We start from the raw sequence: 21,258 nt of genomic DNA on the forward strand, positions 1-21,258 counted from the left end.
TATCACGCGTTCCTCAAAGAAAATTGGGGAGCCGCCCCTACTCTGTTTGGCTCCTCAAAAGTGTGTTGGACCCTTCTCCTGACTCTTGCTGCCATTCCAGGAAGGACAGGTGGCCGCAGCTGATCTACAGGTGAGTTGACACTGCTGTCATGGTGTTCATCACAAGCGCCCCGAAGGTGACTAACATGTTATTCCCATCATTCTGGAAAAGTATGCTCCTCCTGGAAGGCAGCACTCCAGAGGCTGGCAGAAGTCACCTAACATGATCGAATGACAATAATGGTGGGAGAATGGACTGAGGAGGCTGACTGGCTTCTGTCTGCATTTTGAATTCCCAGGAGGAAGAAGAGCCTACAAGGACGGCCCTCTTTCACCGTCCTTGTAGATGAGGACAAGGAATTGTTCTCTGCCCTCAGCTCACAGAAGCACACTTGAAACTCATTGCCTTGCTCTCCTTTCACAGAAAACAAAAACAAAAACAAAAACGCTTTATCAGCACCTACCCAGCAGCATGGGAGCAAGAAAGCAAAGGGCGTGTTTGGGCAAATGTAATGTAAGATGTGTGTGAGGGTGCAGAGGAGCCTGGGAACGTCTGCACTACACCGTTCTCTTAATCATCGCTTGGTGGATTGGTGTTTCTTTACTCCTACCTTGCCAGAAGAGCTGATGGGACCATTTGAACACAGAGCCTTCCAAGCCTCCTTCAACTCCTCCTCCAGGAAGCCCCCCTAGATTTCCCCAACACCCTCTCATCCCTATGGCCCTTGGAAACTCAGGTTTGGGCTCTGACAGTCACACATGGCTTGAGAGCTGGGGCCACGTCTGATTCAGCTCTATTCTCTGCCCACTGTTGGAGCTCAGTATATGTTGATTAGACCTAACCCTTCTCAAGTTGTCACTATGTGTGTGACACATACATTGAGGAGGACCCTCATTTCCCAGGTGAATGCTTCATGGATGAGGATCCATTTCCTATTTATTTCTGTTGCCCTTTCTTCTCACTCAGCCTTCAGCAACCAGACCACTCTCATGTATGCAGTAGGTGCTCCATGAATGCTTTCTTGAAACAGGATAGCATCGAAGTTCACCAGTCTGTCTGCCTGCTTGGGCTCAGCTCACTTTACTAGCTGAGTTACCGTGGCCGAGTCATGGTTCCTCTCTGGCCCTCAGTTTTCTGCCTGTATCCTGTGGCTATCGCAAAGAGAAGGCGATATATGAGAAGTGCTTGGTACACACTCAGCTCTCATCATTATTACCCATGGGCTTTCATGGAGCTTTGGGGGCAAGAAGAAAAAGATAATTTGGCAAGATTGAGAAGGTGACCAACAGAATAAAAAACCCCAAACCCAAGTCTGGGGGTCCAGGTTCCCTGCCAACTACTTTCCCTGGGAGACTGTCTGGGAGCTGGGAGGTGGGAGACGGTGGGTTCCTTGTTCCTTACTCGGTCCTCAAGATGGAGCTGGCAGACCTGAGCAGGAGCACCTCTGGCATGGTGCCTGGGGGGAGGCTGCAATCTGTGAGCTTGCCCGGGAGAGAGCCAGAACCTCAGGGAACATGTCACGGAGTCCCCCCGGGGGGAGCCACAGCAGCTTCAGAGAGGCCCAGCTCCACCGGACCGCCCTGCAACAGAGATACAGCGTGAGTCATCGCCCTCAGCCTGGCTGGGTGAGGGGACACCTGCCCTCCTTCCTGGGCATGACTCATCTGCTCCTGGGGTGGGACACCCAACTGTAATTTATGGCCTCGTAAGTCCACACCCTCAGATTCAATGGAGAACAACATGAGCCTTGCATGAGGCGGCTGCCTTGGGGCTGTGGTCCCCATTCTCCAAGGCCAACTGATGAGCAAATAAACCGAATCTCCAGGACTCCTGCTTTGCAGAGACTTCTGGCTGCCACTCACCAGCCTCCTGGTCACTCTGGCAGTTCTCACCTCCTTCTGCTCAGTGGGCAAAGCAGAACTGAATCCCCAATGACTGGAGAATGTTCTCCACGGAAGGTGTTGCTTAACTAGCTGCCCACATCCTAAAATCCCCAAACAGGGAGAAGAGCAGCGCCTCCTCCAAACCCCACAGTGCTGGTCACACAGGCCTGTGAACAGCTTGATGCTCCCAGTAGCAACCACATAGCCTGATGGGGAGCTTCACGCCGGCCTCCCCATCTCCCTGCACAGCAGACCCCACGCCCCTCGCTTCTCCTTAGTCTGCAGGACTACCTCACCTTAAAGATCAAGCTGCTGGCGGCTCTCTCCGAATTCCCAATTCCCAGCCAGAAGACTCCCACAGAGGACTCACAATAGGGGGTGTGCCTGGAGGTCTGGCTGCCCCAGGGTCTCACCTTCCTCCTTCTTGCACCTGGCAGGCACAGGACTCAGCATCTTCTCTGCTCCCTCAGCTAAGGCATGCTGAGTATGGGAGCCAGTGGCCGTGAATGCCCCAGGTTCCGGGTGATGAGGCCGTGGGGTTGGGCATAAGTGGGGACCCGCCCAAGCCCGCCCTGGGGCTGCCGTCGAGGTGTGGCCCCAGACACCTCTGACCTACATGGCACGGACCCCAGCTGCCCACCTGTGTGGCTCTTATGTAAGAAGAGCGGGCAGCAGAAGAGGGACCTGCCAGTCCGGGCACGAGAGAGTTGTTGCCCATCATCCTTGGCAGAAGCCTCAGGAGACATGGTTTCTGCCACTGGGTCCTCCAGGGCTGGGCGAGAAGCTTGTCTGTTTGTTTGATTTGCTTCTTTACTAAGCACACATACTATGTCGAATGCTTTGCGTTGGCTCCTCCCATTCTCTCCACAGCCCTGCAGAGTGGGTTATATTAATAGTCACATTTTCCAAAAGAGATGATGGAATTCTAGACTTGCTCAGTGTTGTCCAGGTAGCAAGAGGCAGAGCCAGCATTGTGAAGCCAGGTCTCCACGCTGGCTCTGAAGCCGGGATGCTATGTACACAAGGTTTACCCAGTATGTGCATGTCATAAAACTCAGCCAACCACTCCAGCTCCCCATCCCCTCTGGAGAGCCCCTAATCCATGGTAACAAACGTCCCTGCACCTTGCCCTGTGCCTTCTAACACCCCCTCCACCCTTCATCTCCTCCTTCACTACAGGGACTAGCAGGTTTGTGGCAGCAGCCGGCCCCCACCAGCATCTTCCCACTTCCTGGAGTTTCCTAGGGGCTGCCCCTGGTGATCTGCCCTCCTTTCAGCCCCTGCTCCCCCTTAGGGACCTCGCACACTCTATCAACTTAATTATTACCTGGAAGCTACGACTCTCAAATTCCAAACTGCCTCTGGGATGAGTGGGGGTTGGACGACGTGAAAAACTGAAGGCAGCCTTAGCCACTGTGAGGGCGAAATTTTAAGCCCTAATTTTTTTTTTTTCTTTTTTTAAGATAAAGTCTCACCCTCTCGCCTGGGCTGAAGTGCAATGGCTCCATCTCGGCTTATTTCAAACTCCACCTCCTGGGTTCAAGCAATGCTCCTGCCTCAGCCTCCCGAGAAGCTGGGATTACAGGTGTGCACCACCACACTTGGCTAATTTTTGTATTTTTAGTAGAGATGGAGTCTTTGCCATGTTGGCCAGGCTGGTCTTGAATGTCTGACTTCAAGAGATCTTCCTGCCTTGCCCTCCCAAAGTGCTGGGATTACAAGTGTGAGCCACTGCACCCAGCCTAAGCCCTAATTTTAAGGCCAAGGGGCAGGGCACAGAGGCAGCAATGGGGACAGGGGTTGTTCAAGGCTCTCCACCTAGTCAGATGGCAAACGACTGTCAGATTGCTACCCTAAACTGGTAGGTCAACACCAGCACTCTGATTTCTAGAGAATTCTGCCCTTCACTAAATTTCAATTCCATCCCAGCAATCCTTGCCCATTGTTACTTCAGGACACCCCGACATTTGACTCGAGTACTGGTCCCGACCTCTAATAGGTTAGGACCCTTTTTGAGAAGCTGCTGGGAGCCCTCCCGTCAACCCCCATCAATGCACTTTGCACCCCAATGCTCTCTTGCTGTTTTATGTTCCCATGGGACTTCAGAAGCTCATGCTATATTAACAACTCCAATTCTAGTGAATCCCAGAAAGGAATTCAGACCCCTCCTTTGTCCTGAAGAGCTAAAAATGAGCTTGTTTCTCTTATTCTCCTCCCTGTCTTCTGGTGAGGGCTGAGCTGCGATGTTAATGAATGGAGTTGTCACTGATACTTGATGTTGGTAGAGGATGACAGTAGAAATGTCCTCGAATGTCCTTCAAGGCTGGCTCTGGATGCACAGTGTCCAAATTGATGAGGTTTGGAAACCCCAACAGTTAGAAGGCCAGTACATGGCTCATTTCAAGGTGAGGAAGGCCTGGGAAACGTGTACTTTGCCCTTTCTGTCTCCTTGCAAAACCCACTAGCTGACCTGCCCTGGCAAAGCTGCCTATGACTCTTCAGATCTTGCCTTCTCTGGGAGGGACCTCAGCCCTTGTGCTTCTTCCTGGAACTGCTCTGGCTGATCTCATCTCAAGGCACTCAGCATTTAGAAACTGGGTATTGCTTTTTTAAAAAACACAACTGCCGTGCCGGGCGCAGTGGCTCAAGCCTGTAATCCCAGCACTTTGGGAGGCTGAGGCGGGTGGATCACGAGGTCAAGAGATCGAGACCATCCTGGTCAACATGGTGAAACCCCGTCTCTACTAAAAATACAAAAAATTAGCTGGGCACGGTGGCATGTGTCTGTAATCCCAGCTACTCAGGAAGCTGAGGCAGGAGAATTGCCTGAACCCAGGAGGCGGCGGTTGCGGTGAGCTGAGATCACGCCATTGCACCCCAGCCTGGGTAACAAGAGCGAAACTCCATCTCAAAAAACAAAAACAAAAACAAAAAAAACCACACAACTGCCTGTCATGAAATGAAAATATTAATTAAATCTTATTCCCAAAGTTAGAATTGATTTCTCCCGGCCCCAGCAACTGACAGTTCCCCAGGGATCCTCCCTCCTTCTGTGAGTATTGATTTAGGACCTCCTCTGTGCAAGATGTTGCATGGGATGAGGGGGTAAAGTGACAAGAACGGACACGGTCCCTGCCTTGATGGTTTAGAGATGATGGGATCGATTAACAAAGATGCATTCGTTGCAGGGCTGCTGGGCTCAGGCTTGGGGAGGGGTGTAATGAAGAAAGGGGGTTAAAGGAAGAAAGCTGGCAAGGAGTAAAGGTCTGATTATTTCATGGGAGACAGTGTGGGAGGCTGATGCAGGGAAGAGGAGTCAAGGCCAAGATGATAGATGTGGGCTGGGGACCATCCCCAGCCTTGGTTTACCAGCTCACATGGGTGGGGTTTTGGGTTGAGCAGAGATCTGCTAGGGACCTATAATCTGTCAGAAAGGGTAAGGGTAGGGGCAAGACATATCCCCTTAGAATCCACCAGAAAGAGCATATTTGGAGCTGGTACCTTGGAGCCCCCGGCCCGAGACCCCAACAGAACTGTGTTTCCTGAGAGGCCCCAGCCCGGAAGGCTCATCCAGCTGTACTGTGGCTCCTGCCTTGGTGGGTGGGGCAGCCCAGCCAGCTCACTTCTTACCCAATTGGCAGTGCTCACCGTCCAACCCTGTCAAGCCAAATCCCACAGCCTGCTGTATAGAAAAAAAGGTGTCAGACATCAAGTTCCACTCCAAAGCCCTAAGGGAGTTGGCCAGCAGCCTGGCCGTACCCAGGACAAAGTTCTCCGGGCACTGGAACATCTGGCTTCTAGCCCAGGCTGTTTCAGTTTTGTGACCTTGGGCAAGTCCCTGGTTCTTTCTGGGACTCTGTTTCCTTAGATGTCACAGATAAAGGGCCTTTTCATTTTCTGTCTGTGCTTGGTCATCTAGGGCCCTGGGCTGGAATCCTGATATATCAAGTAAGGACAAGGCTGCAAAGTTGGGTTTGCCAGGCTCCCAGGCCCAAGGGAGTGGAAGAAAATCAGGAATAATCATGATGCTAGCTAGTAATGAACACGTATGTCAGTCAATGTTCTATGCACCTTAGTAAGTGTCAGGCATTGTTCCAATTGCTTCACACAAGTTAACTCATTTGATTATCTCCTATCAAGTGCGTACTGAATCATAATCCCTACTTTGTGGGGAAATGAAAGCATAGAGAGATGAAATAATTTGCTAAAGATTATACAGTTAGTAATGGGGATGGTCGAGTTTTAAATTAAGGCAATCTGACTTCAGATTACATCATCTTTTTTTTTTTTGAGTCAGAATATTGCTCTGTTCCCCCGGCTGGAGTGCAGTAGCATGATCTTGGCTCACTGCAACCTCTGTCTCCCGAGTTCAAGTGATTCTCCTACCTCAGCCTCCCAAATAGGTAAGATCACAGGTGCCTGTCATCACGCCCGGCTGATTTTTGTATTTTTAGTAGAGACGGGGTTCCACCATATATGCCAGGCTGGTCTCAACCTCCTGACTTCAGGTGATACGCCTGCCTTAGCCTCCCAAAGGGCTGGGATTACAGGTGTGAGCCACTGCACCAGGCTGCATCTACTTAACCACTATATGCACTGCTTAAATTTTGGTGAAGCTCTATGAGGTCCCTGGCACCTCTCCGTACAGCTCAGCAACACAGGACTTCCTAGGAAGCAAGTGACTGGAATTGCTTAGCACTATGGCTAAGATACTTGGCTACTGTGCATGCATTTTTAAATGTTTCAAACCGGTATACTACTGACTCCCTTCAACATATTATTTATGATATCTAGCTGTATTAGTCTGTTCTCATGCTGCTAATAAGATGTACCTGAGACTGGGTAATGTATAAAGAAAAAGAGGGTTAATGGACTCAGTTCCACAAGGCTGGGGAGATCTCACACTCGTGGTGGAAGGTGAAGGAGGATCAAAGCCGTGTCCTATATGATGGCAGGCAAGCGAGCATGTTCAGGGGAACTGCCTTTTATAAAACCATCAGATCTAGGGAGACTTATTCATATCAGGAGAACAGCATGGGAACAACCTGCCCCCATGATTCAATTACCTCTCACTGGGTCCCTCATATGACACATGGGGTTATGGGAACTACAAGTCAAGATGAGATTTGGGTGGGGATGCAGCCAAACCGTATCACTAGCATACAACAAAGAATACATAGACGTGAAAAAGTGGGAAAACATGAGCCAAAATCAAGGAAAAAAGCAGTCAATAGAAACAAATCCTGATATGAGACATATGTTGGAATAAGCACACCAAGGGCTTTATAGCAGCGATTAACACATGTTTAAGAATTAAAGGAAAAATTAGACGTAATTGATGAACAGATGAAGAATCTCACTATAAAAGTGGAAAGTATAAGAAAAGTACAATTTCTAAAATGAAAAATTCACCAAATGAACTTAACAGCAGATTGAAAACCAAAAAAACAAAAGTGAACTTGAGGTTGGGCACAGTGGCTCATGCCTGTAATCCCAGCACTTTGGGAGGCCCAGGTGGGTGTATCATGAGGTCAGGAGTTTGAGACCAGCCTGGCCAATATGGTGAATTGTACCATCTGTACTAAAAATACAAAAATTAGCCAGACATGATGTTGCAAGTCTGTAGTCCCAGCTACTTGGGAGGCTGAGGCAGGAGAATCGCTTGAACTCGGGAGGTGAGGTTGCAGTGAGCTGAGATCATACCGTTGCACTCCAGACCAGGTGACAAGAATAAGACTTCGTCTCAAAAAAAAGTGACCCTGAAGACAAAAAATATAAATTATTTAATCCAAAGGGTAGAGAGAAAGAAGTACTTTTGACTTGAACAGTACAAAACATTGTTGAATGAAATTAAGGAAAACCTAAGTAAACAGAAAGACGTCTTATGAACAAGAGACTTAATATTGTTAAGATGGTAATGCTCTCCAAATTTATCCACAGGTCAACACAATTCTTATCAAAATCCTAGCTGGCTTCTTTGTAGAAATTGACTAGCTGGTTCTAAAATTTATATAAAATTTCAAGAGATCTAGAATAGTCAAAACATTGAAAAAAAAAAATGGGCTGGTACTATGGCTCACACCTGTAATCCCAGCACTTTGGGAGGCTGAGGCGGGTGGGCCACGAGGTCAAGAGTTTGAGACCAGCCTGGCCAACATGGTGAAACCACATCTCTACTAAAAATACAAAAATTAGCCAGGTGTGGTGGCGTGCGCCTGTAGTCCCAGCTACTTGGGAGGCTGAGGCAGGAGAATCACTTGAACCTGGGAAGTGAAGGTTGCAGTGAGCCGAGATCACACCACTGCACTCCAGCCTAGTGACAATGCAAGACTTCATCTCAAAAACAAAACAAAACAAAAATGAGGGATTTGCACTTCTTGATTTCAAAACATATTGAAAACCTACAGTAATTAAGACATTGAGGTACTGGCATAAGGATAGACATAAAGGTGAATGGAATAGAATTAAGAATTCAGAAATTTACATTTACAGTGAACAGATTTTCAAGAAGGCTGCCAACACAATCCAATGGAAAAATGATTGTCTTTTCAACAATTAATGCTGGGACACATGCCAAAAATAAATAAATAAAGTTGGATCCTTTCCTCATACCACACACAAAATTAACCGAAATGTATCAAAGATCTAACTGTAAAAGCTAGAACTGTAAAAATATTAAAAGAAAATATTAATCAATCTTTGTGACCTTATTAGACAAGCTTTTTTAGGTAAGGTAAAAAAGCACACAAACAGCAACAAGAAATCAGTTGGACTTCATCAAAACTAAAATCTATTGGGCTTCAAGGGACATCAACAAGAAAGTGAAAAGTTAACCCACAGAATGGGAGAAAATTTTTGCAAATCATACATGTAATAAGGAAATTATATCTAGAATATATAAAGAACCCTTCCAACTGAAGAAGAAAACATATAATCCAATGAAAACTGAGCAAATGACTCAAATTGACATTTCTCCAAAGAAGATACACAAATGGACAACAAGCACATTAAAAGATGCCTGGCATCATCAGCCACCAGGAAATACAGATCAAAATCACAATCAGATAGCACTTCATACCTGCTAGGATGGCTATAAATAAGAAGATAATAACACTTAATAACAGGGTTGACAAGGATGTGGAGAAATTAGAACCCTCATATACTGCTGGTGGGAACACACATACTTTGGAAAACCATGGGGCAGTTCCTCAAAAGATTATGCATAGAGTTACCATATGATCCAGCGATTCCACTCTTTTGTATATACCCAAGAGAAAGGAGAACAGATGTCCACACAAAACTTGTACGCAAATGTTCACAGCACCATTTTTCATAATAGCCTATGTATTACACAACATATGGCTTCCAAGGCCTAAATACACACTACGTGGCTTCTAAGGCCAAGTCATAAAAAGCCATGCAATTGCCACCTGGCTCTCTCAGGGCACATGCTTTTTGGATCCCTGACCACCATATTAGAAGTCTGGCTACCTTGAACGCATGATGGAGAGCATGTGAAGAAGCCACATAGAAATAGAGACGCTGACCAATGAGAACACATGGACATAGGGAGCAGAACAACACACACTGGGGCCTGTTGCGGGGTGGGGTGGGAGGAGGAACAACATCAGGAAAAGTAGCAAAGGCATGCTGGGCTTAATACCTAGGTGATGGGTTGATAGGTACAGCACATTTACCTATGTAACAAACCTGCACATTCTATACATGTACCACAGAACCCAAAACAGAAATAAACTAAAAAAATAGAGACACTGAAGGACCCAGCAATTCTAAATCCTAGCTAATGAGTCTTCCTGTATCGGGCACCAGATGTGACAAAGAAGACTTTGACCTGTACCTAGCCTCAGCCACCAGCTGCCATGACACTCAAATAGCTTATGGAGAGGCCCATTGGCAAAGAACTAAGGTCTCTGGTCAACAGCCAGTGTGCTAAGTTGAAAATGTCCCTCAAAAGTTATCCATATAGTGTTTACCAGGTGACCCACCAAATTGAAAGCTGTTAAAATGATCTTATATGGCAAAAACTTTGGAGAAATTTGCAGATGTAATTAAATGTAGGATCTTGGGACTGGAAGATTATCTTGTCTTATCCAGTTGGGCTCTAAATTCAATCACATGTATTCTAACAAATGGGAGCAGAGAGAGATTTGACATGCACAGAAGAGAAAACAGTGTGACCACAGAGGCAAGATGGAAGTGATGCAACTACAAGACGAGAGTGAAATGCTGGTAGCACCAGGAGCTGGAAGAGGCAGGGAACAGGTTCTGCCCTAGAGCCTCTGGAGGAAGAGCAGTCCTCCTGACACCTTGACTTTAGCCCATTGAAACCAGTTTTGAACTTCTGTCTTCCAGAACTGGGGAAGAATAAATTTCTGTCATCTTAAGCCACCAAGTTTCTGGTAATTGTTACAGTGCAATGGGAAACTCATGCATCCAGTGAGAAACAGGCTTGTCAACAACTTCATGAGTGAGCTTGAAAGCAGGTCTTCCTACTTCAGATGGTTGTTACCCTGGCTGACACGTGGACTCCAACGTCATGAGAGACCCTGAGCCAGAATTACTCAGCTAAGTTGCTCCTGAATAACTGACCAAAGGAAACCATGAGCCACAATAAGTGAATGTTATGAATTTAACACACTACATTTTTTAATCATTTGTTAAACAGCGATAGATAACTACGACACCTTCGCTACAAGAAATGCTATAGAAATTTATTCAGGCTGAAGGGACTTGGCCTTGTTGGAAACATGAATCTAAAGAAAGGAATGGAGATCACTGTAGACGCTAAACATACTGGGAATAAAACAAGGATCTCCACTCGTGCGATCTCTATTCAACGCTACATTTGGAGATCCTAAAAGATGCAATAAGGCAAGCATTAAAGGCAAAATGACTGGAAAAGAAGAAGTACAACTTTGTATTAATAGATACCAAAATTTTGAACATATAATCTTAGGGGATCTACAAAAAAACAAAGGATTGAAAGTAATAAGTAAATTTAGTAAGGTCGCAGGATACATGGTCAATATTTTAAAAATCAGTTGTATTTGTACTCACAGCAACTGATTAAAAAATTAAATTTAAAATACAGTTTTGGCTGGGCACAGTGGCTCATGCCTGTAATCCCAGCACTTTGGGAGGCTAAGGCGGGTGGATCACCTGAGGTCAGGAGTTCGAGACCAACCTGGCCAACATGGTGAAACCCCATCTCTACCAAAATTATAAAAAATTAGCCGGGCATGGTGGTGGGGACCTGTAATTCCAGCTACTTGGGAGGCTAAGGCAGGAGAATTGCTTGAACCTGGAGGCAGAGGTTGTAGTGAGCCAAGATTGCACCATTGCACTACAGCCTGGGCAACAAGAGTAAAACTCTGTCTCAAAAATAAATAAATAAATAACAATAAAAAATAAATTACAGTTTTCATAGCAGCAAAAACATAAAATCTCTAGAAAATTTTTTTAAATGTGCAAGATATCTACATTAACAGGTATAAAACATGGTTGAGACAAATCAAAGACCTAAATTAATGGAAATGCATACCATGTTCATGGATCAGATGATTCACCCAATTTGAAATATAGAATCAATTTATTCCCAAATTTTGAATATTTTCTTTTAATAAACTGACAAGATGATTCTACATTTTACATAGAAGTACAGAGGATCTAGTATATTAGTACTCTCCTATCATGTAAAAGATATCCCAAAATGTAGTGGCTTAAAAAAAAACAAACACTATCTCACAGTTTCTATGGGTTGGAAATCTAGGCATGGCCTAGCTCTGGCTCAAAGTGTCTCGTAGGGTTACTGTCAAACTGTCAACCAGGGTTGCAGTCTTCATATGAAGGCTCAATTGAGGAGAATGAGCTTCCAAGCTACTCATATGATTGTTGGCAGGATTCAGTTCTGCAGGTTGCTGTCAATTCCTCTCTGGATGTTGGCCAGAGGTCTCCCTCAGGTTCTTACCACGTGGGTCTGTCTTAGAGTGAGCAAGTAGGAAAATGAAAGACAGCAGTCAAAATGAAAGGTACAGTCTTCTTATAGTCTAATCTCTGAAGTGAAATTTCATCACTTTTTGTAATTATATACTTTTAGTTATTTTAAAATGTAGAATTAAATTGTTATTGACTACAGAATTATTTTTATAGTCATAATAAAAATTATATAGAAATAAAAAAAGAATTCCATCACTTTTGCCATATTCTATGTGAGAAATGAATCGCTAGATCCAGCCCATGTTCTAGGGTAGCAGATTACACAAGAACCCAAAGGCAAGAATATCAGAGAGCAAGAATCATTGAGCAGTATCTTAGAGGCTGCCTAGTGCACTTAGCATAGACAAAACAATCCCATGGTGGGAAGCAATTCAGAAGTTAGAGGACCAACACTACCTGATTTCAAGACTTAGTATAAAGCTGTAGTAGTGGGACATCAGTAGCCCCAGCCTGTTCATCTCAGTACTTTGGAAGGCCAAAGTGGGAAGATCGCTTCAAACCAGGAGTTCACGGCCAGCATGGACAATGTAGCAAGACCCCATCTCTACAAAAAATCTTTTAAAAAAGCTATAGAATGAAGACAGCATGGTATTATATAAAGAAAAAAAATAATTGATCATTGGAAGAAAAATCCAGAAATAGGCTGATACAAATGTGGTAAATTTTTGACAAAAGAGCCAAGCAATTTAATGTGGGAAAAAGTTGAACACATAGAAATATACATATACACACACACATATATATACACACATATACATAATTTAGGTCTTTGATTCATCTCAACAATGTTTTATACCTTTCAGTGTAGATATCTTGCACATTTTTTAAAAAGTTTCTAGAAGTTTTATGTTTTTGTTGCTATGAAAATATATACACATATATGTATAAATGTACACACATATATACACACATACACACATATACATATGTATATATAACATATATACACACACATATAGATCTATATATTATATATATACACACACACATACATGTATACAGACACACACATATATATATATGACCTAGAAATAGCAAAGATTTCTTAGAGAGGGCACAATAGCACTAACCATAGAAAAAAACTAGGTAAATTGGGCTCTATTAAATAAAAAAAATTTGCTCATCAAAAGACACACCTTTGGCCGGATGTAGTGGCTCACACCTGTAATCACAGCACTTTGGGAGGCCAAGGTGAGTGGGTCACTTGAGGTCAAGAGTTCAAGACCAGACTGGGCAACATGGTGAAACCCAATCTCTACTAAAAATACAAAACTTAGCTGGGCATTGTGGCATACACCTGTAGTCCCAGCTACTCAGATGGCTGAGGCATGAGAATCTATTGAACCCGGGAGATGGAGGCTGAAGGGAGCCAAGGTCATGCCACTGCACTCTAGCCTGGGTGACATAGTGAGACTCTGTCTCAAAAAAAAAAAGACAAAAACAAAAAAGATACACCATTAAGAAAATGAAGATAAGCCACAAACTTGGAAAAAATATTTGCAATGCATATATCTGATAAAATATATCCAGAATATATAAAGCAGGTCTACAAATCAATAATAAAAAGATTAAGGACCCAAGGGATTACAAAATGAGCTAAAGATTTGAATAGATACTTTACAAAAGAAAACATGGAAATGACCAATATGCACATTGAAAATATGCTCAATATCATTGATCATCAGGGAAATTTAAATAAAACCACAAGATATCACTATTCACCCACCAGAATGAAACTAAAAAGAGTAACAATACCCAGTGTTGACAAAGATGTGGAAACTTCTGGCAGCTTCTTTAAGCACACACCTATCTTCTGGCCCAGTAATTCTATTCCTAGGGATTTACCCAAGAAAATAAGAACATAGGTCCACAAAAAAACCCTGTACAAGAATTTCATAGCAGCTTTATTCATAAAATCCTCACACTCAAATTCCCATTAATGGATTAATGGATAAAAAAATGGCAGTATAGCCATACAATGGAATTCCACTTAAACTTAAAGAAGCATGAACTATTGAGACACTTAGCAATACAGATCAATCTCACAAACATTTTGATGAGTATAAGGAACCAGACAAGTAATGTTCTGTGTGATTCCATGCATGTGATCCTCAAGAACAGCCGGAACACTGGCTCTTCAGAACAGTGGTTACTTATGGAAAGTGAGGGTGGAGACTGAGTAATTGACCAATCTCCGGCCTTAGCCTGCTGAGTAGCTGGGACTATAGATGTGTGCACCACCACACCTAGCTGACGTCTATATTCTTATTTCTCAGCTGCTTGGAGCCAGAGTCTGAGCTAGGCTCACATGGTCATGAACTTTACAGTTTCCAAAGCACCTTCCCAGTCCTATTCTAAAATATTCCTCACAGGGTCCCTTGCAAGGAGCCAGAATTGTCTGGGTAGGAGGCCAGAGCTGGGGTCCAGGGGTCTCTCACAGGACCCAGTGTGAGACAGGATTTTTTCTACCACCACTGGCCCTAGATGAAACGTGCTTTTACAGGGATGAAGAGATAAGTAGTGAGTTCCCCTTCCCTGGATGTAATCAAGTCAGAGTAGACTGATAATATGTGAATGTTATAACACAGTAGGGTGGACTCAGTGACCTAAAAAAACCCGCTTGCCTAGGGCTCTGTCATTCCCGGGCTTGACTGGGGATAATGAGTTAGCTTTAGGCCCAGATTCTGACTCCAGGTCGGCTCCAGCTCTGCTGCCCCTGGCTAAAAACTGTGCAGCTCCTGCAAGGACCGGAGCTGGCTTGGGCTGACTTGCATCCAGAAGTTATCCAGATCTGTATCCGGAAGTCATCCAGATCTGTATCCGGAAGTCATCCAGATCTGTATCCGGAAGTCATCCAGATCTGTATTCGGAAGTTATCCAGATCTGTATCCAGAAGTCATCCAGATCTGTATTCGGAAGTCTGGGACCATGACTGGTTTGCCCCTGGGGCTCACACTCCCCACGGACGTGCCCTACCCTTTGATCTTGGGCTCTTGACACCAGCACCTTGATTTTCTGTGGCTTTTACATGACAGGCCCGATCTGCCCCGTTCCAACTGGCCTTTTAGTTTCTTGAACACTACAAGCTCCATCCCACCTCAGGGCCTTTGTACAAGCTGTGCCCATTTCCTAGAAAGTTCTTCCCCAACCAACTCCTACTTCTGCTTCAGGTCTCAGATTAAACGTTGCTTAACCAGGAAAGCCTGCACTGACCCTCAAGACCCCCCAAGTAAGATCTTTGTTATATTCCCTCTATTTTTTTAAATTACCAACACTTTTTAAAAATAGTTTTATTGTGGTAGAATACATATAACATAATATTTTCCATTTGAAATATTTTAAGTGTGTAATTCAGTGGCATTGATTATATTCCCTATGTTTGTTTCTTTTTTTTGAGATGGAGTCTTGCTCTGTTGCCAGGCTGGAGCCCAGTGGTGCAATCTTGGCTCACCACAACCTCTGCCTCCTGGGTTCAGGCAATTCTCCTGCCTCAGCCTCCTGAGTAGCTGGGATTACAGGCACATGCCACCATGCCCAGCTAATTTTTTGTATTTTTAGTAGAGATGGGGTTTCACCATGTTGACCAGGATGGTCTCGATCTGTTGACCTCGTGATCCACCCGCCTCAGCCTCCCAAAGTGCTGGGATTACAGGCTTGAGCCACCGCGCCCGGCCATGAATGTATTCTTAACAAAAACAGAGAAAAACAAGAAAGAAACCAGAGCATGAAACAACTGTTTTTCTATATCATGGGAAGTGGACAAAGGGAGTGGGAAGAATTTCAGCACTAGAAAGCCCAGATAGTCCATGTCCTTATTTTATTTTTGAGACAGAGTTTCGCACTTGTTGCCCAGGCTGGAGTGCGATGGCGTGATCTTAGCTCACCGCAACCTCTGCCTCCCAGATTCAAGTGATTCTCCTGCCTCAGCCTCCCGAGTAGCTGGGATTACAGGCCTGTGCCACCAAGCTAATTTTGTATTTTTAGTAGAGATGGGGCTTCTCCATGTTGGTCAGGCTGGTCTCGAACTCCTGACCTCAGGTGATTCACCCTCCTCAGCCTCCCAAAGTGCCAGGATTAAAGGCATGAGCCACCATGCCCAGCGAAGTCCTCTCAGTGACATTCACTCCTCCTAGGCTAGCATACCCCAGAGAGGTGGAGCGCACTCTCTGTCATTCTGGGAAAGCTCTGTCAGTAAGAACAGCCTTGCTCATGGGGCTTGTAGCAGCCTCCCGTGACTGTCTCACGTCCCTGGCTCTTAAGGGGCTCCTCCTCTTTGCACTCAGTCTTTGGGTTAGCCTGGCCCCAACCTGACCAGTCTGATGGCCACCCGTAACATCTCCACAACCACGCCTTTGGTCAGCACAGTGCCCTGCTTGCCATCCAGGCATCTACAGCCTTTCAAACCAGATGGCCTGTCCTCTTCTTAGATTCCTTCTAAGCCATTCTTCCACAATGGGCTTCTTTAGGCTCAGGGAGACCAGTGTCTCCACAGGACAGAGGGATCCCTAGGGACAGGACCCAGGCCCTGGGCAGGCTCACGAGGTGTCTCTGATGGAGGGCATGGTCTACTGCCATAGCCTTAAGGGCACAGAACACAAGCTGCCAGAGCAGGGCCAGTGTCAGCTCAGTTCCCGTGGGCTCTGCTTCTTCTGGCCCTAGCCTGGCTGCCTCCTCCAGACACCTGCCCCAAACAGCCCTAGTCTTACAACTGGCATGGGTCAGGCCAGGGTGCAAGCCCTCCTCGGGATCTCAGACTCCTCTTTCCTCCACCTCCTGCCTTCCACTCTGCAACACTGGGAAGGGGTGGGGGAGGATAAGCCCCTCTCAGGCTATGGAGGAATGCAGGCCCACCTTTCCCCAGGAGCAGCCGCAGGCCACAAGGTCAGGGCAGATAGTCTGAGATAGATAGAGCCTTTCTGATGCGGTCTGGCTGTGTCCCCACCCAAATCTCATCTTGAAGTCTCACGTGTTGTGAGAAAGAGCAGGTGGGAGGTAACTGGAAAATGGGGGCACGTCTTTCCCATGCTGTTCTTATGATAGATAGTGAGTTGCACGAGAGCTGGTGGTTATTACAAGGGGGAGTTTATCTGCTCAAGCTGTCTTGTCTTGTCTGCTGTCATGGGAGACATGCCTTTCATCTTCCACCATGATTGTGAGGCCACCCCAGCTACATGACACTGTAAGTCCAATAGACTTCTTTCTTTTGTAACTGCCCAGTCTGGGGTATGTGTTTATCAGCAGCAGGAAAAAGGACTAATACACCTTCCCTCCTGGAGTTGGCCTGGAGGAGCAGAGAAGCAGGAAGGGGCACCACAGTGCTGGCAACAACAATCACCTCTTTGCCTTATTTATTTATCTATTTTTTGAGACAGGTCTTGCTGTGTCACCCAGGTGGAGTGCAGTGGCGCCATCGTGGCTTGTCCTCCCGGGATCAACTGATTCCCCCACATCAGCCTTCTGAGTAGCTGGGACTGCAGGTGCACACCACGATGTCTGGCTAATTTTCTCTGTATTTTTTTTTTTTTTAGCAAATTTTTGTTTTTGTTTTTTTTTTTCAGAGACAGGGTTTCGCCATATTGCCCAGGCTGGTCTCGAACTCCTGGGCTTAAGCAATCCACCCATTGTGTCCTCCCAAAGTGCTAGGATTACAGGTGTGAGCCACTGTGCCCAGCCTATTTATTATTTTTATTTATTTATTTTTGAGACAGAGTCTTGCCCTGTAGTCCAGGCTGGAGTGCAGTGGTCATAACTCATTATAGACTCACACTCCTGGCCTCAAGCGATCCTCCCATCTCAGCCTCCTGAGTAGCTAGGACTACAGGTGCACACCACTATGCCTGGCCAATTTTTAAATTTTTAGTGGAGACAAGGTCTTGCTATGTTGCCCAGACTGGTCTTGAACTCCTGCCCTCAAGCAATCTTCCTTCCTCGGCCTCCCAGAGTGCTGGAATTATAGGCATGAGCCACTGCACCTGGCTGTCTCTGATTTTAGAACAATGTTTAACAAGGATTCAGAGTTCTTTCCTCACAGCTGCTCTGCAAGAATGTCCCCTGTTTGACAGATGGGGAACTGAGGCTCAAAGAAGGTGTCTTACCAGGGGTCACAGAATGGGTTAGGAGCAGAGCTGGACTGGAACCCAAGGCATGTGCCCTCCAGCCTGCTGCGAAGAGCATTCCAGGATGTCGCTATGAGGGTGACTATGCCTGCGATGGGTAACTCTTGTGCTTTGAAAACATTTTCATACACATCGGCTGATGGAATCCACCCAGTTTTTCTGCAGTGTCAATGAAGGTCAGGCGTTTTATATTTAATTGCACAGAGGATGCTATTGAGTCTCAGAGAGGTTAAACAATGAATCCAAAGTCACTCAGCAAGAAAATAGAACTGACACTCCACCTCTTGGGTTTTTAGCCTTTCTCTTTCCCTACAGGGTCCGGAGAACCTTTTACTCTTTCAGGAGGGAATCCTTCCCTGCACAAGCCTGGGGCTCTGCAAGCTTGCCTACTTTCCTTCAGTGATGTCTGCCAAACAAGTCTAGGCCTCTATGAGCCTTGCAGGGCACACAGGACCCTCTGCCACCCCTTTTCACCATAGGCCTGAGACATGGACATCAAAACCACTGGGCTCCTGAGCCCCACTTGGCCCCTCACTCACAGGGAGCAGAACACCCTGAGATGCAGCAGACCTTGATTTTGTTTTCAAGGGCTCCCCTGGCCCTGGCTGTCCTCATGCCTGTGTACCCCTGCTCTGGACACATTTCCCTTTTTGTTTGCTTGTTTTGTTTTTTGAGACGGAGTTTTGCTCTGTTGCCCGGGCTGGAGTGCAGTGGCATGATCTCGGCTCACTGCAACCTCCAGGTCCCAGGTTGAAGCGATTCTCCTGTCTCAGCCTCCTGAGTAGCTGGGATTACAGGTATGCCACCACCCCTGGCTACTTTTTGTATTTTTAGTAGAGACAGAGTTTTACCACGTTGGCCAGGCTGGTTTCAAACTCCTGACCTCTGGTGATCTGCCCGACTCAGCCTCCCGAGGTGCTGGGATTACAGGGATGAGCCACTGTGCCCAGCCTCTGGACACATTTCGATGTGCTTCTCTAAGCATCTCACCTGGTCTTCCTGCTCTCTGAGCCCACAAGCCCCAGGGAGGAGGTGAGGTGGCAGGGTCCAGAGGTGATCCTGAATCTGCCCTTGGGTGAGGAAGTCAGTCCAGCTTTCCTCCAGGGACCCTCTCTGTGTCTGACCGATGCCCAGGGAGGGGTTGGCCCCCACGCTCTCGGAGGCTTTGCAGGGAGGAGTCCCTGCTTCTGGGAGGACAGGAGACCACTCTGGCTTAGCAGGGTTCTCTGAAGACCCAGGACAAGGCCCATCCGCCAGTCCCCCTGCGTCTCTGAGGTACAACATCTGCTCCCCTCTATCTTCCTTCCCCATAACCTCCCATCAGGACAGTGGCCAGTCTTGGTAGCTCAGACACTGGCAATTCCTCCCCATTACTGCAGAGAGCTTGGACCTTGGCATTTCACCCCTGTCTTCCCGCTAACCTTCTGTGTTCCTGCCATCCAGACCTCTCCCATCCCCGAACTCCGTCTTGCTTTGTTAGGTCATTCTCTCCGCCTGCTGCCCTTGTCTCCACTCTGGCTGTCAACAAGGTCCATCTCAGACGCCCCCAGTTAGAAGCCACTCTCTCTCTGGCCCTTCGCCTGTGCCCCTCCTGGACACAAATAACAGATGTCGGGGTCCTGGAGTTTTCTGTGTGTGTGTGTGTCTGTGTATGTATGTATATCTGTGTGTATGTGTCTGTGTGTGTGTGTCTGCGTGTGTGTGTGTATGTACGTCTGTGTGTGTGTGTGTGTGCGTGTGTGTGTCTGCCTTCTTCCTGCCTCCTGGTCCCATCTTCTCAGGACAGGATGTCCCTGGATGGACAGGGCCTGGGCCAGGGTGGGCACTGGTGAATGCCTGACACATTGAATCCGCTTCCTCTGAATCACAGATCACTGCAGTATACACAGTGGAAGGGCTTTAGGGAAACCTCAGCCACTGCACTCATGTTCAGACAGGGAAGCTACAGCCCAGAGAGGGCCAGGGGACTTGCCAAAGGTCACACAGCAAGCTGGAGCCAGACACTCTGGCTCCCCGCCAAAACTTGTCTGTCTTTGACCCCCGCATGCAAAAGGCCCCGAGGAGACAGGGAAACATTCTTATTGAGTGAAAAATTCTTCGTCCATCCAGCTGAGCTCCAGCGGGTCCCCAGCTGCAGCCCCAGCTCATATCCCTGGAGTGTGCCTCATTCTTTGATGAGCCTTTCTTGGCCACGCTAAGTAGGCTCTAAATGACCAGTTCTTCCATCTTATGGGTCGCCTGGGTTCTTCCCTTCATTTCTTAGGTGAAGAAACTGAGGCTCAGAGAGAGAAGCAGCTTGCCCAGGTTCACACAGCAGGGTCAAGTCTAGAACTTGGCCCACAGGTGCAGTCTGCAGAAACCCAACCACTGACTTACCTGGTTTTCGATTTTTCTTGGGAGGTCCCCACACTTGTGTCCTGCCGGCTCTCCTGTGGGGTCTCTCTGCTGTCCAGCATGCTGGGGTCCCTGTGGGGGCAGCCGTATCCAGCTCCAGAATTGCGTGGCATCTGCCTCAGGCTTCCACTGAAGAGAGCTCAATCACCCACTGTGAGAGGCTGGCCTTGAGTGGGCAGTGGGGGCGGGCATGGGGCAGGGAGAGGCGGCGACTAGAGTGACCCAAAGAGGCTCATTTCCTCTCTATTTTTAGAAGGTCAAAAAAAAAAAAAAAAAAAAGAATGCTCCTCAGTGGTGAAGTTGCTCAGAATTAAAACTTTCCTTTTCTTTGTGGTTTTGTTGGACTCAAAATGAGGAGAATTTTAATGAAGCCAGTGTTCTTTTTAATGCAAATCTGCTCCGGTTCTCCCAGGAGGTCTGGCCAATGGGTTCAGGGCTTCTGGGCCCCCAGAAAACCTCCTCACTGGCTTTAAAAGGCCATAGTGGTTTTCAGCACAAATCCAGACCCACATCTTGAAGTGGCCGCATGCACTCTGCAACCTGGACTTGCAGTCTGCCGAACGCTGCCCTGGGAGGGACCTCACCCACTCAGTCCATCTCCCCCAGGTCCTGCGTGGAGGCTGGAGATCCGAGGAGGAAACTCATCCTGGGGGAAGGAAGGAGATGTTTCCAACACTGAGGACTGTCATATTGTCTACAGAAGCATTTGCACTGACGACACGGTAGAGCCGTCGGAGAACATGACTTTCCGGGGACACCTGAATAGAAGCCTGGATCTGCCTCTTCCTCTAAAGGAAAGAAGAGTGTT

At 46.7% G+C, this 21,258-nt stretch overlaps 1 protein-coding gene across 4 annotated transcripts in view; it reads right to left on the reverse strand.

Moving 5' to 3' along the window:
- Positions 1-20,592, reverse strand: part of ACSBG1 (acyl-CoA synthetase bubblegum family member 1) — a 63,845-nt gene extending 43,253 nt beyond the window's left edge. For 2 of the 4 annotated variants that reach the window (XM_035259383.3, XM_035259381.3), the window contains exon 1: positions 20,433-20,592. In XM_035259383.3, coding sequence (XP_035115274.3) covers positions 20,433-20,563 — 131 coding nt within the window. In that variant the 5' untranslated portion in view covers positions 20,564-20,592. Of the gene's footprint in view, positions 1-1,441; positions 1,570-20,432 lie in introns of those variants that run through there. The other 2 variants (XM_035259382.3, XM_035259380.3) reach the window with 1 other exon arrangement.
- Between the last annotated feature and the right edge of the window lie 666 nt (positions 20,593-21,258).

Source organism: Callithrix jacchus, chromosome 8 (genome assembly GCF_049354715.1).
Source record: "Callithrix jacchus isolate 240 chromosome 8, calJac240_pri, whole genome shotgun sequence".
Taxonomy (NCBI): domain Eukaryota; kingdom Metazoa; phylum Chordata; class Mammalia; order Primates; family Cebidae; genus Callithrix; species Callithrix jacchus.